General features: G+C 41.3%; 3 protein-coding genes and 1 pseudogene across 4 annotated transcripts; all 4 read right to left on the reverse strand.

The window, feature by feature from the left end:
- Positions 1–3,955: 3,955 nt before the first annotated feature.
- On the reverse strand, positions 3,956–6,901 carry LOC135677238 (CASP-like protein 5B3). The gene is made up of 3 exons (XM_065189326.1): positions 6,487–6,901; positions 5,183–5,315; positions 3,956–4,319 (listed from the first exon to the last, which is right to left on the reverse strand). The coding sequence occupies exons 1-3, from the start codon at positions 6,615–6,617 to the stop codon at positions 4,119–4,121; spliced, it is 465 nt and encodes a 154-aa protein (XP_065045398.1). The 5' UTR covers positions 6,618–6,901; the 3' UTR covers positions 3,956–4,118.
- A 361-nt stretch (positions 6,902–7,262) lies between these two features.
- On the reverse strand, positions 7,263–8,000 carry LOC135677574 (mannose-specific lectin 3-like; annotated as a pseudogene).
- A 2,453-nt stretch (positions 8,001–10,453) lies between these two features.
- Positions 10,454–13,570, reverse strand: LOC135677239 (ras-related protein Rab11C-like). Of its 2 annotated transcripts, none has more exons than XM_065189327.1 (3): positions 13,413–13,570; positions 12,995–13,205; positions 10,454–11,177 (listed from the first exon to the last, which is right to left on the reverse strand). In XM_065189327.1, the coding sequence occupies exons 2-3, from the start codon at positions 13,157–13,159 to the stop codon at positions 10,692–10,694; spliced, it is 651 nt and encodes a 216-aa protein (XP_065045399.1). In that variant the 5' UTR covers positions 13,160–13,205; positions 13,413–13,570; the 3' UTR covers positions 10,454–10,691. The 2 variants fall into 2 exon arrangements, with proteins under 2 accessions (XP_065045399.1, XP_065045400.1); XM_065189328.1 differs by having other exon boundaries at positions 12,995–13,248; positions 13,413–13,491.
- Positions 13,571–17,584: 4,014 nt separating this feature from the next.
- Positions 17,585–18,416, reverse strand: LOC103972734 (uncharacterized). Its single transcript, XM_009387076.3, has one exon. The coding sequence runs from the start codon at positions 18,369–18,371 to the stop codon at positions 17,796–17,798; it is 576 nt and encodes a 191-aa protein (XP_009385351.3). The 5' UTR covers positions 18,372–18,416; the 3' UTR covers positions 17,585–17,795.
- Between the last annotated feature and the right edge of the window lie 476 nt (positions 18,417–18,892).

The raw sequence follows: 18,892 nt of genomic DNA on the forward strand, positions 1-18,892 counted from the left end.
GGAATGAATGCGACACACTGCTGCAAGACGACGGCGAAAGGACCAGAGATACGTAGCTATATATAAAGATAGGATTTTGAAGGATCATTGGTGTTGGTTAGTAGAATCACACTTTCTTATGATCAAGTTGGACTGAGAACGAGTAAAGCTCGTGTACCAGTTTGCTCTTGTGGAGACGATGTGTGCTTGTGGATGACTGCAGCATATACCGCATGCTCTTCATCTTAGCATTGTACTGATGCATTGACCTAATCTCTCTTCCGGAACTTCTTGGACTAACTAAGACACGCGAGTTCCTCTGCATCTTGTTGCTAATCTTGCAACACAGCAACAGCGTCTTCATTGACCTGATCTATCTTCCGGATCTACTTGGACTAACTGAGACGCGTGTTCCTCTGACCCGCCTTAAATGCAGGTATCTGTCTCTGCCCAAGAAAAAGAAGAAGGTGAAGGTCTCCGTCGATTTGGTACGGCATGCGGAAACATGTGGAAAACAACAACAATGCTCATATACCTTACATGATGTGAAACAAAGAGTGGAGATTATTATTAAGGCAAGTGGTCGGACATGGTGATTGAAACCTTTTACCTTAAGCTCCTGTCTCTGGATCAGACTGAGCTGGCACAGCGGCCATGGTTGATTTCGCTCGGGAAGCTTCAAACATACTGCACAAGTGATGTAATGACTGAACTGGATGATGCAGCAGTTCTATCCATGGGTTGACTTGGATAAGAACAGGTATAGCTGCTACGACAAAACCACCACTTGGGAGCTTGGCTGACAGAGAGATCAGAAAGAGCCTGCACACATTTTAGCTCGGTTGCCCATAAAACCGTTGCAGGAAGAAGCAAAACGAATTTAAGAGAATAGATATGTAACAAGCTGCACAACTCTTACGGTAAGGCACACAGTAATTAACCTTGAACCGTATCTGTAACACCCCTGATTAGTCCCACATCGAAAGTGGGCAAGATTAAGATTGACTTATAAGGGTCTAATGAGTGTACTACTATCAACTTCAACTTAAGCATTTTGATCAGTGGTTGAGACCAAACGAAATCGATAGGCTAGTTAGCCCATCAGGCCCGGGTCATGATATTTGGTATCAGAGCCGACCTAGCATTTGGGCATTGTGAGGGGGCTCAAGTAGGAAAGGGCTACCCGTAGACGGAGTCAGAGGACTCGTCACGGCGTGGAGCCACCACTGGGCTACGCCTCACATGCACTATGCTAGGGTCTGACCTGGGTTATGTTGGGGCTTGACGAGGACGTCAAGCCTTTGAGTGGGGGTGATTGTAACACCCCTGATTAGTCTCACATCGAAAGTGGGCAAGATACTACTATCAACTTCAGCTTAAGCATTTTGGTCAGTGGTTGAGACCAAACAAAATTGATAGACTAGTTAGCCCATCAGGCTCGGGTCATGATAGTATCCCATGGTCTATGCAATACCTAAAATAATCATGGACATAAGCATGGGATGCCCTAAATGTTGCACCTGAGATGAAGAGAAAATGCAAGTGTATGCGACAACGTGACAAACCTAATGCATGCCAATGTTGTGTGCTTATGTCATGCACCATGATGGGCAGGCTGAATTGTGGCATGCACATTGGCCCAAAGAGAGCTGATCATAACCATACCTAAATGCTACATTCCTCAACTAAGGTAAATGATTTTGGCTGGAAAATGCATGTTGGTTCTACTCTACATTATTCAACCACCGTGATCTTGGTTCAGACCAACAAGGAAAGCCTGGCTATAACCTGATACGGAAATGAGTCATGGCAAGAAGATAGAGGTTGATGGTGTGAGTACTGGACACCAGTGTTTGGATACTTTGCCTGTCACTATAATCTTCAAGCATGACAAATAAGAACTACTGAGAAGTTGTTTCCAGGAATTAAAGAATTGCATACCGTCGAGGAGTGGAGTTGGTTCTACATCTTGAACGATGAATTAGGTCAAATGCCTGGCTTGGATATGGCAACCAGTGTGTTGCAAAACCTGCAACCAATGCAGACACACCATGTTCAAGAGCAAACTGAATCTGATTCTCATGAACATCTTTTGGAGCTATGGACATGGTGCTCACATTGCACGAGAGTAGAACGGCACCGAAGCTTGCTACGCCACAACCAACATCTGGGGCAACTCGTGTGATCACCAAATGCAATATCTGGAACCATCTGCATATCTAGTGAAAGAAATAAGCGTACTGCTAATAGATAAATAAAGAACACATAAACAGCAAAGGTATAGCTTAAACATAAATTATAATTATGGAGATGATATTATCCAAGGAATCTGATCCAGATACTGATCTGCTCCATGGTTAAATTGGGTCTCGCCACCTGGAAATTTGAAATTAATTTTGTCCCTAGGTATCAAATTTTGGCTCCTTTCTTCTTCGACCGGGCCTGTGCATTACCATTGCTAAACCATACCTGGTATTTGAGTGCAACAGGAAGGATATCTATAGCTATGAGAAATTGAAAATGACAAAGTAAACATCGATAAACATTAGAAGTTCAGATGAATTCTAACTCCCCTTGGATCTTGTGCCTGTGGATCAAACTTTCCTTCCTATGGAGCAGTTGAGAATGCATACACCATAGAAACAAAATTTTGTGACCCATCAATTGTCAAGTGTTCTTGGCAATTAGAATTGAAGGGTTTGGCTGAGTAATGTAGATTTTGGAAAGCCTTTGTTTACAATTGTTGCACACACAACAATGTTGTGTTTTCCGGAGAATGTTATTCTGGAACTTACCCTCCCAAGATTGAATGTGTTTTCGAGACAACCTTCGCATAGTGTCCTAATTCAACAAGTAATCTTGAGCATTAGTCTCAAATGAGAGCACTATTAAAGAATCCAGATCATCAATTTCAGCCAGTCATCTCTACATCACTCTCCTAATTAACAGCCTCAAAGAAAAAAGATCCCGTGATGGTTACAGATCACAGGGAAACAGTAATAACATGCTTAACGAATCACGAAAGGGTCGCCTGATACAAGGAGCTAATGGAAACCAGTACCAATCAAGAATCACTCTTGATTCTTAATGCTATTTCAAGCATTCACACATGTGGAGAAGTAAACAGAGCTAACAGGAGCAAATCATTAGCTATATCTACAAGAAGACAGACGAAGAAGGAAACAAGTCGCCGGAGTACTGAATCAAGCAAGTATTCGACAGAGTCAGAAAGAAAGACATTACCAACTTCATCTCTGTTTTGGGGCCAGGGCATTGGTTTCTGGTATTCCTTTGGGGCCGGAACCAGAGAATCCGTCCTCATCGCTGCCGGCAGACAATGCCGCTCGAATCTCTCCCTCGCTCCGTCTAACGGAGCTTCTTGATTGCATCCTCGTTATCCATACAAGCGATCCACTCCCTCGTACTCTTCGGATATACCCTACCCTAACCCTCCTCTCCCCTTCCCCGCCGTCTCATTAATCCGCAGTCCCCGTTCGTCCCATCCCACAGCCAGATCCGGATCGATCGCCTGCTCAAGAGCTCGACGAAGCCATTCGTCATGCTTCTTCCTAGCACTCGCTCTAACTACCCCTCTCTTTCTCGCTCTTTCGTGGGGAGTGAAGGAGTGTTTGTTGGTCGATGAGATCAGATTGGCGTTGGGATTTTGAACCAGAATTATACGGTGATGCGGTGAGGTGATGAGAGCGTTCGTGGCACGGCGAGGGAGGAAGAAGGCTCGATCGCCCAATTCCAAGTTCGGTGGGATTGTGTGCAGTCTGTAGTATATATATATATATATATATATATATATATATATATATATATATAATAGGGAGGGCCATTTATGCTGTGTTAATAGCAAAAACGCCACATACTAAAGACCTGTCAGAATTTTTGCCCAAAATGATTTGAATTAAGTATGCAGCTCACTAAAATGTGGAAAAGAAGTAATTTGCCAGCAACAGATGCTATTAAGTTGACCGGTAGGGTAGTTAGTGGAAACCTGAAAGAACTGTAACTTCACGCAAAGACAGAGTCCATAAGAAACATTCGAATTGCTACAGCTCGAGGGAGAAAACAAATGCTTACATATGAGTTTTGGCTTCTCTTTTGCTATGAAGAAAAGCATACAAGAACAGTTATACTGATGCCAGGAGCCAAAACATCACTAATGAGGACATGGAAATCAACAACCATGTAACAAACGCAAAAGCGACGGAGATTTCGAACCTGCCACATGAGAACTGAGGAATTGTTCGGCAGAAGTGCACATCCCTCGCAAACAATACTGTGACACCAGCTGAGGAGCATGCAGCTGCAAGTGATAGTGTTGCCGTTACCTGGAATAGCGAAGATCGGTCGATTACATGCTAGGATTTTTCTATGAAAAATAGTGATGATTGTGATCGGTAGACAAAAAAAGATGCCTTCAAGATTTACATAGACCATTAAGTGCGCTGTATAAAGAATCTGAACAAGAATAAAAGAAGATTGTGCACAGAGGAATAGTTTCAAAGAATGATACACATAGCATTCCAATTTGGAAGAGTTGATATTTCACTGTTATTCTCAGGAAAAAGTTATAAATGAACTTCCCTTATGTTTTTCTTCAAGCTGACAGGATACGAATTGTGATTGCGAAACTTGATAGAAGCATGTCTTTAATGAACTTCAATTTTTAAGCCTGAATCTTCCAAATGAGTTTAAATGAACTTAGCTGTTAAACCTGAATTAACCAAATGACACACATACAAACACACAAGGGTAACTGGCATGTCACATATCAGATGAAGATTATATATAGCATGATGGGAGATATCCTGAAAGAGGATAATTTATGTAAAAAAGTTTTAAGATTTTAATCATAGAAGCACAGTAAGTTCATAGAAAAGTCTAAAGGTGGTCCCTAAAATATTAAAGATCTACTAAAACATGTAAAATGAATAACAAAATCTTACATTAACTCAGTTAGGTCAGTCATCAGATAATACTGAAATAAAAATTTTAAATGGTCGTGACGTGCAGCATATTTTAAGCAATAATTAGACAAATGAACCATATAGAAAAAAAATCAAGAATTTCATAAGAACCTTAAGTTTGGTCCAGTCAAACCCTTTATCAATTTAATAAGACATCAATCAAATTCGACTAAGCAACTCAACTGTGTATGCATGCATAACTAAAGATAGGATTAAATGATTACCCAGTCACCAACCACGAACAAGCTAACTAGGACCGGGTTATGGAGATCCCTTTTGATCTTTAGGGCATAGACATCAAGGCATGCGAGTCCCAAACTCCACAAAACTTGTAGCCCCATAGAAGCAATTAAATAGCTGAGCGAAAAAGGCACTACAAAACATCAGTACAGAAAAAAAAAACATGTGTAAATATTCTATGTATGTCAAACCAAGCATTGACATGAAATTATCTACAGATTTACTCAGAACTTTTTAATTCACTTGGCCTGAAATTCAAGTACTATTTAAAAAAGCTTGTCATTTTAAGGGAATAAGTCAATATGTTATTGGCATTTTAAAGAATACTGAGAATTTCGGAAAGCCAAGCAAAACCATAATTGGATTGAAGACTTGGATCCATTTCTTAATCAGGAATGATGCATTCACCAACTGGCACTAAGTTAGGAAAGTTAAATCTCATTTGGATGGGAACTTCATCACTTCTTCAAAATTAAAGTTATTATAGGAAGCTGATAAGACTGACAAAACAAGGCATAATGTAAGAAAAGGAAACCTCTAACATTCATCTAGGTTTTCTCTTTGATCACAGCTTTAACCATGCTTGCCGGTAATATAGAAGAAAAATTCTGATTCAATCTGAACATTTAGTTCATGATGTCCGATTGATGCTTCAAGAAGAGACTCTCATCACAGAGAGACTGGATTTTTGATCCAGGTAGATATTCCAACCCACTGAGTTTCGCAACATGAAATCATTTGTAGGTTAAGAAGGAAAGTTACCTCCAAGTTCTTCCACTGATTCTTATCAAGCTTAGGCTTTTATCTTTAACCTATCTACTAAAGTTCAACATTGTCTAAGTTCACAGAGGACAAGAAAGGAAAGAAGAATGCTTTTCTATCTTGTGGTGAATTTCCCGAGTAAATTTTAAATGAAAGGCCTGGTGTTTTTCCTAATTCGTATTAAATACTTTGGACTTTGGATTCTCTGCAGCTCCGAGTCGCTCTTGAGAATAAACTTTCAAATTAAGAAAAAAGACATTTTTATTTATATTTCTTTTTTTTATTATGTGGGAAGGGGAATTCTATAGGGTATATGATTATTGCCAAGAATGCATGTAAGACATCCGAAGCCTTTTAGCCTCACAATATGAGGACAAGACACCACTCAACTAAAATTCTCTGTTCATGCTAGATCACAAAGATCTTAGAAAGCACGATCTCGGTTTTAAGCTTATTCCATAATGCAACCAAAATGGAGTTCAAAGATAATGAAAAAGAACAGATCTGAAAAGGAACGAGTTGGTACCAGAAAGCGGTGTAGTTGGAGAACCCTAATGCGGAGACCATAACCCCAATGGAAGCCCCTGCAAAGACGCACTGCCCGGTCCTCAGTAGTAGCCCACTCCAAGTCCCCGGGCTCCCCACTACCACCTTCATCTTCACCTCCTCCTTCCGCTGAAAAACCCTAGATCTCCTCACCACTCTTCCCCTTTCTTGGACCCAATCTAAGCCGTACTACTGGACCTAATCATCTTTTTTCTTGCTCCAATCTATATTTTGCAGCTGAAATCACGTTCTCTCTCGCTTTCTACTCGACGCAGCGAGCGATCTGCCTCGAATTCCTCTGCAAGAAAAAGGAGAGATTGCACTGCGAGCGATGTCGGGGGAGGAGGAGGAGAAAAAGGTGGGAATGGTTGTGCGTTTGGCAATCAGCTGAATCGCTTCAAACAGGATATATTATCCCCGTTAGATGAACAGAGCTTGCATATCAGTTAGGTGTTTCACTTTTGAATGGGCACAGATCACCTGTCTGTTTCCAGACATAACACATGGAAAAGTGCCCCTGCACTTTTTTGTGGGCCCATGTGGATTGGTCGTCCGGTTGTGTTTCCTCGTCCTCGTTGGTGGGCCGAAAGGAGCAGCAAGCGGGTCCCACATTTAACGAGGTAGAGACTGGGCCGCGGTCCCGTCCAATCGCAGCGAGAAGGCATGCACTCGTTCCTATCTTTTTATGGCTACGGAAATGGTATAAAGAACAAGCTGTCGTAATGCAAGCAAGAAAGGGAGAGCCGTAATGGCGGATCAGCTTATGGAGGAGGAGGTTGACCATATTAGAGGCCCGTAGACAACAGCTTGGCAATCGATTTGGAGGATAAGCGGCATAGTCTCATGCGCTCGAGGTGTGCTTGCTAGTCCACAGAGTCTTGTAGCTATGGTCGTCTACCACGGCGAGCTGGCCTCTTGTGATCGAGCCGGAGGAAGCAGTGGGCGCCTTTGCCGACCGTCCCTGACTGCCAAGCGACGATGGCAGGGGCCTTCACGAGGGCCAGGTCGCAGTCGCCCCTCATGACCAGGGTGTAGTCCCTGGTCGCGAGCTTGTCCTGCTCGTCAAGAATCTGGGACGAGAACAGCACGTTCTCCACCTTGCCAAGGGCGGTCTGTTCTGCCCCCCGGAATCGGTGGCGCTCAAGTTGAAGTCGGGGGTCGACCGCAAGGCCGGCCCGTAGACGGCTACTTGGCCGTTGGGGCGGAGGACTGCGGCGTGCTTTCCCGTCTTAGCCGTGTAGGGGACCTTGGAGGACCACACGCGCAGGCCGTCGGAGCGGTGATTACGAACTGGCCGCGATCGGTGAGCGAGAGGGTGCAGTTGACGCCATCGCCGTGGGTGTCGAACTGGAAGCCGGGACCCTTGTTGTAGAGGACGAGGTTGTTGTCACGTTGCACGACAAAGGTGGCGCTACCGTGGCAGAGGAAAGGTCCTTTCGTCACGACGTCCTTGCACCGTGGGAGTCGGTGCCAAGGACGTCGCCGGTGAGGCATTGCTGTCATTGGCGGAGGAAAGGATCTTCAAAAGTGATGGAAGAGCACGATATAATCTATCACACGATATAAACAGATATGGAATGACAATTACAATTTTTTTTATATTTCTTATATATTGCCCAGAGCTCCCGAAACAGAACTAGTTGGGCCGAGGGCCGAGTCAAACAAAGAAAAAAGAATTCATGGAACTTTCACTGGCACCGAGAGAAGATACTGGATCGGAATAAGGGTCAAAAGCAGAAGATAGATCTAAGGATAAGCTGTTTCAAGTCTAAAGTAAGATGTTTTGTCGACTAGATCCTATGAGTATATTGGATTTGGGAGCGAAGGAAGGCTAGGCAGTTCCATTTCCATTTATTTCTCTGCGAAAGCAACGGCCAATAGGCTAAACTCTGTACTTACTGATAAGAATGAATTTAATTTATGATTTAAGAATAATCACATATTTAAATGTATGATTTGATTCCAATTAATGAATGACGGAATGAAAGCTTGCCACGGCGGAAGCTACTATGGCGAAACAAGATTCACCATGGTGGAAGCCACTATAGTGGAAGAAGACCCGCTATGGTAAAATAAGACTCACTACGATGGTACAAGACCAGTATGGCAACACAAAACCCATTACAATAGATGAACAATACCTATTACGATGAAAGCTCACAATGGTATAGTCCAAAACCTACTACGATGGACGAACAAGACTCATGAAACCGAATCCATGACTTATCATTTGAGCATGCTTAATAAGACCCGACCTCGATAGAATGAAATGGTTGATGTGCCTTAAACCCTCTTGTCGGAACCCCGAAGCATGCCTTTCAAGGAGGACGAATGATAGGGAAAGTAACGACATGAGATGATGACGTGGGTGGAAGAACCCATGCCCCTCCCTTGCAGTCGTGAGCATGAGCATGATCCTTCGACCCTTGCCCACCTCGATATCTAGAAGGACCGCACGAGCCAGTTGCAAGGTGTGTTAATCCACTGCAACGAGGCTCATCCCCCTCTTTTCTCTTTTATGGGCCACCTATCGCAAGCAATCTTTCGAGAAAGCTTGCACGTCCGATTGTAGAGGGCATTAATCCCAAGTGGTATGACCCAATTCCCCTTTTGCATCTTTCCGGACGCTTGGCATGGGAGACCATCCTATGCTCGTCCTTCCCTGATGTCACTCTCAAAGAGGCATGCTTATTAACCATCGATATAAATAAACCCCTAGACAATACGAGAGGCTCCCTAACCAGCCATCGACCACTCAAGTATAAAAATCAGCCCTAAAGCCTAAAGAGGCAAGCATCTTTTCTACTACTGCCACCTCCCAATTAACTTTGACCATCAGAGGGATTGGGTCAAGAACATCCCCGATGTTAACTACTTATGCAAAGATCTCAACGAGGCTACGGTGTACCTCAAAATGATACCAAATCTGTCTCGGGCGAACAAATGGTACCTCAAGGTTGTACCAATCGAATTGGCTTTCCGCTTCAATCTCCTCTGGTGACTTCCCGTGGACGAGCTTTTGCCTTTGAGATCAAACCAAGCTGTGATGATTGCATGGTCAATAGCATCAAGGGAACAATATATTAGAAAAAAAAAATCAATATGGAAAAGATATAATAGATATCTCACATATAATTCCCTTTAACTTTTCTTTCAATGGCATGCAAGTTACAAACACAAAAACACAACTCATTAACATTTGCTGCTGTCACCTTTAACATATGTTGCTGTCATCTTCGACGTTTGCTGAAACCAACTTTCTTTTTACTTCCTTTTTGTTACTGCCAATCAATATTTGCAGCTCCAATTTACGAAACAAAATTTATACTAATAGCCGACTTCACTTAGCTCGGTTTCATAAAATTTATTTAAATTATATTTTAACATGTTGATGCATTGGAGAGAAGAGAGGCAGTGGGAGAGGGAGGAGGAGAAGTATGTCTCGGTCGACGGAGGGTGGTGGTTGCGTACGACTGTGGCGGGGATGAAGACGGACTGCTGCTGCTGCTGCTGCTTGCTTGGGAAGAAGACGCCGATACTAAAAACCAGCAGTGAATATAAGAAAACCAAATCAAGAAATTTTAAGGAAATAAAACCAATTAAATCTTAAATTTACATGCAATCAAATCCTGATATTTCAAGGAAATCAAACACCATCATAGATTTAGGAAATCGAACCAGTCTAACAGATATTGATGCTTGTTATGCATTCCAAGATCATAGCATTCTCTCGATACGCTTAGAAGTATTAATGATGAGATCAACCCACAGGGAAGATGATCTTTACTCGAAATCATAATAAATATTAATGATGAATCACCCTTGTGCTGTAAGTACAGCTAAACCATCCAAGCATAGCATTTGCACTTTGCCATAGTGATTTGACCAGAACTAATCGTGCATTAATCTGCAAAGTAACCTTCCCTTTTAGTTGCTAGGCTGAAATATACAGAAATGGAACCACAGCTTTAATTTTTTGAGTCCTTCACAAAGGGAGATTTAAGTTATAACAAGAAAATTACAATTTGCACACTACCACATGTCGCCCCCATCTTTAAATCTAATTTCACTATCTCCAAATCACACATGAAGAGTAGAAAAATAATCAACAAATAATTTTCATTCTAAAGACCCTCAGAACCGAACAAGTTTTGTGTTTAAAGCACTCTCCAAAAAGACAATCATCTATCTCGAACAACAAGCAGTCTTTGAGCCTCCAGCTGGATCAGATACATTGATGTTTGTCCCTTGAGCTATGGGTCCTGCAGTTCTTGCAGCCTCTTTGGCTGCAAGCGCCTTTTTGTTTATTATGTGATAAATCTCCATAAGAATCGTTTGGAACGCCTTCTCGACATTGAGTGATTCTAGTGCCGAAGTCTCCAAGAACGAAAGCCCCTCTTTCTCAGCGAATACCTGGCCATCACTCTCCGAAACTGCTCTTAGGTGATTTAAATCTGACTTGTTACCAGCCATCATGATGACGATGTTGGAATCAGCATGATCTCTGAGTTCGCGAAGCCACCTCTGGACATTGTCGAAAGTTTTCTGCTTTGTTATATCATAGACAAGGAGTGCTCCTACAGCACCCCTGTAGTACGCACTGGTTATGGCACGGTACCTCTCTTGACCAGCAGTGTCCCAAATCTGTGCCTTGATCGTCTTCCCCTCTATCTGTTCATTCCATCGAGTTATGCTCTAAGTAACATCGAACAAATCAACCAAAACTTGAGAGGAAAAAAATTCTTATTTGACTAGTATAGCAAAGCAAGAGGATGGGTCTTGGTATAATGGTAATGTTGTTCCGTTGTGACCTAGGAGACCAAGGTTCAAGTCACGAAAGCAGCCTATTTAAATATTAACCCCTTTTTTTCCCACTAGTATAGTAAAGTAAATAACCTCTTGAGTTCAGATACACCATTTCACTGCTACTTCCAAAGACATTGAACACCATCATATATACACATAGAACATATCTTGACACCTTCTAAAGGGGTACAAAGATTGCATGTAATGAGATTCCAAAACCATGAAGCATCTACCTAAGCCTATTTCACTTATGGCCTAAGAATCTGGGAGGACGTTTGAAGTGAGACATCGACAGGAAGTACCAAAATGAATAAGCAGGTATATTTACGAGGGTGGTATACTCAAATAACTAGTGACCAAAATACATATACAATGAAACCTTCAACTATTTTTTGGGTATTGTACTATAACCAGCCAATGCTTAAGAGTTACATGGATATATCAGCTTGTACCTACATAACAAAAAATTTAACACCTATCTATCTAACTACACAAAGGTACAAATCGTCGCCATGCGATCATATCAAAGAAAGGAAACAGGCATCATCCACCTTTGAGATTAAGTATGATGATTTTTCTAAACAAAGGATTACTACTGGTGCAAATGGCAACTGAAGCCTAAAATAAGCTTTTATGCAAGCTAAACCTTATTGCATTAGGCATCATTGCCTCTTAGAAAGTTTGCCTGGCTAGCACACATGCCTGTTTCCTGCTTCCTATGTTATGTATGAAATATATTCCATTTTCTTCCTCTTCTCTTTACTGCCCATTCCGACCCCATGGGAATAAGTATGATGAGACAAAATGGCTCCATCAGCAGCCAACTATACATGCATTAAGTCCAAGCTGTTGCAACCAACTCATGTGATCAAATAGGAAATAGAAAAGAAGACTTCTATAAATTCTGTAAATCACTGTTTGTGCTAGCTACGTGGGTTTAGCGGAACAAGGGAAAACTACACCAATTTCACTAGTTCAGGGACTAGAACAAAAACAAAATGGCTTACCATTGACAGTTGCAATGTCAAGTCCAGCAAAATAACACAAATATTCAAAAAGATGCAACATAAATCATGCTTGAAATACTCCAACAAGTCCGCTATGGCAAAATGGTAACTTTAAAGTTGGACTCGATGAATGGCAAACAAGTGTGCAAGTTCTCTTTTGCTCGCTCAACCAATAAGTAGAATCATGAAAAGTTCCTTCAATCCTTCCAATCCAATCATTATCTTCTCTATGCAAATCTAGGTAACAAGTCATCTATCTACATTAATAATGCCACAATCATGTACATTAATTACAATTCAAAAAACGGATCATGGAGTGTTCAAGAAATTCATAGTCTTGGCATATTCTTAAGGAAGAAAATATTATATCATACAACAGCTAAGTCGGAACTATTTAAAAAAAAACATGTAATACATAATTTGTGCAAAGCTATTTCTCAAACTACTTTTGGAGGGGTATCAGAAATGTGATGAGATCATTGGCAGGAAAAGATACATGTAGAAGACCCCAAATAATTGGGTCATTCCGGCTAACGCGATTTATGGGGTTGATCATGCACGCCAAAAGATATGAAGAAGGAAGAAAATCTTTGGGGTAACTTAAATCCTGATAACCCTCAAGAGTGATGACAACAGAGTTCGGGGGAGAAGAATCAGGGATTGGAGGCAATTCACCTGAATGGTCTTGGTGGCGAATTCGACGCCAATGGTGGACTTGGAATCCAAGCAGAACTCATTGCGGGTGAACCTGGAGAGGATGTTGGATTTCCCCACGCCGGAATCGCCAATGAGGACGATCTTGAAGAGGTAATCGTACTCGTGGTCCACTCGGTGCGCCATCTTCACCGTCTTCTCCTCCCTATCCCCAGTCTGAATCAGATCCACCCTGAGAACCAAGAACCACCCAAATCGACGTCGATTCCGAAGAACTGAGACCGAAATCAACCCCAAAGCAAGACAAAGAACGCCAGGAGATCAAGAACAAGGGGCTCGAACGTCGATTCCGACGAATCGAAACAGAAATCAATTCCACGAGGAGGCATCGAGGGGAAAGGGGGAACGAATTCGGAGAGAGAGAGAGAGAGAGGGATACCTGATTCCGAGATCCGATCGAAGGAAGAGGAGAGACCGCCCGAGATCGGTTCGTTCCGGTGCGCGTCACGCACGTCAATAAAAGCAACCCCCGCGTAGGCTCACTAAAACGGTTAGGATGCGGATCCGACAGAATCCGAATCCATATCCGACAAGCTTATGCATCGACGTAGAGCGATTCGCGTCGAGTCGGATTCGGATCCATAGTTGGGTTTTTGAGGACTCCAATAACACCAGTCGGATCTTTGAATGCGAATACACCATATGATTCGTCCCTACTGGTCAATAACCTTAACAATAAATGCCATTATTATTGTTCTAAATATGAGAAACATTAAATGTTTGATTTCTCCTTTTCATTTAGATAGGTTACAATAATTTCTTTAAACATGATATTTGCTTTTGGTTACATGATTGAGTTGGAGGAGAAGAATAATCTTTCGAGAAATAATAATTATTGAACATTGATTTGATGATGATGTACCAAAATCATTTATTAAAGATTAAGGATTTGAAATCGTATCTAATATATTTTAGAAGGTATCGATGAACCTGATCGATAAAGATTCGGTTCGGAGGAGGAGAATGATCTTCAAGAAATAATACATCTTAAATATTAATCTGATGATGTATCGTAATCGTATCTAATATAGTAAACGCTTATCAAATATGTATGACTATCGAAAAAAAATTATATCTATCACTAATATATTATATTGGACAAAACTCTTCCACTGTTATGAGACTAAATATAACATATTAACATCAGCATAGATGACCTCTAATTGCTACAGTTCTATCTAATTACCATCCCCACTTGTGGAGACATGTATGATATCACCTAAAACACCCATATGTTATTGAGAGTAGATCAGATGGTTTGAGAGAAGAAACATTGCATGTACAGTGCTTGACTAGGAAGATGGCACATACAACATCAGTTTCTTGCCCAAGTCATCAAAGTCTCATGTTATGGCAGTCCAGCCTGCTGCAGGTGGTGTCCCAGCTGCTGTTGCACTCACCATCATCCCCATCACAACACTGGCACTTGATCCCCAGTGATTCCAGCACCTTGACATATCCTGAGATCAGTCAACAGCAGCACAGAAAGCATCATAGAAATCCTTCATTCATGTCATTCTGCAACAAGCATCAGTGAGGGGATGGGTTTTGTGCTGCTCTTACTCTCTTGTTTGGTGAAGGGGATTGATGCAGCCTCTGCAGCAGCAAGGGAGATGTGAACCAGGGAGGAAGAGAACAAGAGCAGCAGAATCAAGCGGTGAAACCTTTGCAGACTCATCTTCTTACCTCTGAAGCTTCCAAGGAACCTGCAACTGCTCCCCATTATTTATATCTGGCTTCCTTCAACCTTTCCTACCCTGTGCTTGTTGCTTTCCTAAGTATAATATTATTTACAATCATCCTTCTTTGGTCCTATCCAACTTGAAGGAGAAAAATCATGTTTTTGTGCAATAATTTGACTTTAGTTGATTGATTCAGTGGAGGATCTCCTAACTCTACCACTGTCTTGTTGTATTTGTTTGTCAAGCCCTCCTTTAATCCAACTTGAGCTTTCTTTTGTCATGAGTTAGCAGTAATGAGAGTCCCAACAACTTGGAAGTGGATGAAATGCTTTTGGATGCTTGTACTACTTTTTACTGTGGACCGCACTTATGTTGGTTTGGTTGGAGAGATTGGAGTAATTTAAGATTTGTTGTGAAGAATGATTTAAGACCTTGTGATTAACTTATGTTTGTTTCCTCGAAATATTGGAATTGTGTGGTTATATTATTGACTGCTGCAACTAACCCAATGAAGGGCAGAAGGTGGTGATTTTGTTGGGCACAACCCCCACTGAGTTATATTTTATTTATCTTTTTCGACGAGAGTCTAGTACGTTAGGTCATGTTGATGACTCATATGAACGAAAAGAGATTGAGATGTGAGAATAAAAAGAACCTTTCAATTGGAAATAGAAGATAAAGATATGATCTAATTCATATGGGTTGAATTGAGATTCTCTCGACTCAAAAGTAAAAAAGGAGGAGACTGAAAATATTATTGGGTTAATGTATCATTTTATATTGTTCAGACGATAAATCACTCGTAATCTTTCCTCGAGAGAAACTAGTCCAAGGCTTTATATGATTAATTTAATCATTAAATCTAAAAATAATAAAATTAGTTAAATCTTACTTTTTGTTTTTAGTATTATTACATCTAAAACAAATAACAAAGTTGGTCAAATCTTAATCCACAAAAACTCAATAAAAAATACTATATCTTGGTTTAGCATGAACTTATCAAAGACTATGCTAAAGTACATCTAATAAAGTTGGTAGTTTCTATTTTATTAAGATGAAAAAAAAACTTGTAAAAAGTTATATATATATATATATAATTTAATCAATTTAAAATAAAAATATGTTTGAAAAGATTGTTGATTACGAAATGATATGCATCCATGTGATGGCCATGCACCAACAACTACAATCATGTTAAAAATGAGCCCACTCCATTATCCATCAATCAATGCATCCATGATTGGTGGTTTGGCTACCAAAGAACGGGTAAAGTTTGAAGGATATCGGATTCTTCGAATGCGAGGTTGTGTGCTGCCTTGACGTCACATTCTGAGATATTTTTGGATGATGCCAACAATAGTTAGGCCTCAATAAAACATGTCTCGATAAGGATCGAATGAGATGATAGTTGTTGTCTTGGTGTAGTTCCTGTTGTAATATTAGTAGCCATTTGGTTGACAATAATTGCTTGAAGCAAATATAAATTTGCTGAGGGGTTACGAGTATATATATAATTTTATAGTCGATATTAATAGAGATATAAGTACAACACGAGGGTGTTATTTATTTGTGGAACAACAAACTTTATAAGCTCGATGGTGGATTAGAAAAAGAAAAGAGATTACTATTTTTTATTTTTTATTATTTAAAATTTTAATTATTTTTTTAATATTTTAAAGTTATTCTTTCATACATAAACGTAAATATAATCTTCTTCAATTTTTTTAAAATATCTATTTTCTATTTTCTACTTTTAAGAAGATAATGTAAAATATTGCAAGCAGGTCATAATTAGACGATAACATATAGATATTTTTGTATCTATAAATTTTAGATTTTTTTGTTATAATTATATATCAGTGTCAAAAATATTATGTACAGAAAGAAATCTTAAAAATCTTGTTTAGCAAATTAACATATTTATAATTTTAAAGATTATTTATTTTTATTATACTTTCATCGATAGCAACAATAAGATAATATGTATCGGTTGTAAAGGAGATTTATGGTGGCTAACCTTTTTCTTAAAGTAAGGTGCCGCCATGCGAGGATGCCAATGTCGACGCGGAAGGATGACGAGGAATACGATATTTCATCAGGTTACCACGTGTCAAGCCAAGTAGGCGAGAGCGGTGGGGTCTCATCACCCGCTTGGGTTCGTGTGTAGGGCTGCGCAGCGCCTCGTCTAACACTTCCATCGATGGATGGAGGAGGGCTAACACTTGCAGTCTACAGATGGCAGATCTCAGGGATGTGGAGCAACTCCATCCGATCGAATCCACCGAGTCGTCGTGTTTTGGCTCATCCGTGCATAATGGTGGCCGAGATTTCTATGTTAGCCCTCCTCCATCCATCGATGCCTCTGAAGCTTATAAGAGCGTAAGTCACATCAAATTGCAATCCACATAAGCACCGATGCGAAGCATGGCCATACATACCATATGTCCAATAGTAACGTTGTTTAAAGAACATATTTCCAGTATAAACATGAAGGAACAGAATTGGGGAATGTGGGTGCTGCCACAAGAGGTGATTGGTGGCAAGGTAATGATGCTGATCCAAATGATTACTCGATGTTTAGAGTGAAATATATATATATATATATATATATATATTCTGTGATTTTTTCTTCTATTTTTTTTTTATTGTTCAGGTTCACTTTACTACTGAAGTTTCCTGTCTAACAAAGTGTGCTACCATTTGGATCAGAACAGGTTAAGAGTTAGCCTGTCAGTTGCTTTAAGAAGCTTCAGATGATGATGAGGATATATAATGTTTGAAGTACCATGTCTCCTGCCCATGCTTCTTGTGAACACCATGAATCGTGCAGTGTGCTCTGTCTTTTCTGATACATGTGAAGTGATGAGAATTCTAATCGATCAGTCAAATCGTAATAATTCAATCACCAGATAATAAAGAACAGAAGTAGAAAGAGCGATGAACAGATCATGACCTACATGAAAGATAATAATTCCATCGCCAGCTTCATTATGGTGGTTTATACGAAGTGGATCGTAGAGAGAAACGAGTGAATGCACGAACCTGATTGATCCAAACCTTTGTGAGTGGATTGGACGAGTTCAGCGAGTGAAGGCGTAGAAGACGATGGCGGAGTAGATGAGCATGGCGGCGGGGATGAGGGTGACGAGCGGCACTACGGCGCCCAGGGCGGGGCCGCTGCACCCCAGCGTCCCCAGCTTGATCTGGACCACGTTGACGAGGGCCAGCATCAGGAACCCGCACCCGAACACGGAGCCGACGGCGGAGGCGACGATCCCGGCGCGCAGGAGCGCCCTGTTGACGCGCGCCGACCGGCCGTGCGGGCGGGCGAGGTGGACGGCTTGCTTGAGGCAGAGGGCCACGAGGCTGGAGAAGAGGAAGGAGGCGAAGGCGAAGACATGGAAGGAGACGAGGTCCTTCTCCACCTGCGCCCCGGCGACGCAGATGGGCGGTGAGAGTCCTTCGTCGCCGGCGCCGGAGGAGGAGGGGTTCCAGGCGAGGCCGACGAAGATGGCGAGGGTTAAGATGGCGTTCACGTTCACGATGCCGTCCAGCGCCGTGATGTCGATGCTCGTCTCCCCGCCGCCCGCATCAAGGACGGTGCTCGGCGGGCTCCGGGTCGCGTGCTCGTGGATCTCCTCCTCCTCCTCCTCCATGGCGAGCGAGAGAACGGAGCTTCGAAGGCAAGCAAGGGAGAGAGTTCGTTGGAGATGCCGTATGTTGTCGGCCATCAAGAACAGTAAGCTTATTTTGCGCGGATTCTGTCCAAGTTCTCTATTCAAGTGTAACCCTCCACTTCGTACATCTCAGCCGTCCATTCCTAATTCTAACGCTGATCATTAACCCTTTCAATGATAGTGATTAAAAGATACTCGGAGAGCGTCTCGGCCTTCAATTATTAACCCTTTCAACTAATACTAATCATTAGCAATCTATGATTGCAACACTTGTCAGGTGTAGCAAAAAAAAATATATTATTGTAAGGTTTACAATTACCTTGCAATTAAATTAACAAGCTTCCAGAAATGATTATAATAATATAATTATAATAAATTGTTATGTGCTGCTACAATGTACTCCATATGAAAAATATGAACTAGAAAACAACAGAAGCAATTTGATGTAAATCTTAAACATGATGAATCTTTACAAAGAGTAAGTGATGAATACCCAAAGG

This window comes from Musa acuminata, chromosome BXJ1-6 (assembly GCF_036884655.1).
Source record: "Musa acuminata AAA Group cultivar baxijiao chromosome BXJ1-6, Cavendish_Baxijiao_AAA, whole genome shotgun sequence".
Classification (NCBI taxonomy): domain Eukaryota; kingdom Viridiplantae; phylum Streptophyta; class Magnoliopsida; order Zingiberales; family Musaceae; genus Musa; species Musa acuminata.

Coding starts and splice junctions, on each gene's coding strand:
- LOC135677238 (XM_065189326.1), bottom strand. CDS start 6,617: ATGAAGGTGGTAGTGGGGAGCCCGGGGACTTGGAGTGGGCTACTACTG. Junction 5,316..6,486: donor TCCAACTACACCGCTTTCTG/GTACCAACTCGT, acceptor TTTTTCGCTCAG/CTATTTAATTGCTTCTATGG. Junction 4,320..5,182: donor TGTTCGTGGTTGGTGACTGG/GTAATCATTTAA, acceptor TCGCTATTCCAG/GTAACGGCAACACTATCACT.
- LOC135677239 (XM_065189327.1), bottom strand. CDS start 13,159: ATGGCGCACCGAGTGGACCACGAGTACGATTACCTCTTCAAGATCGTC. Junction 11,178..12,994: donor TCGCCACCAAGACCATTCAG/GTGAATTGCCTC, acceptor TGGAATGAACAG/ATAGAGGGGAAGACGATCAA.
- LOC103972734 (XM_009387076.3), bottom strand. CDS start 18,371: ATGGAGGAGGAGGAGGAGGAGATCCACGAGCACGCGACCCGGAGCCCG.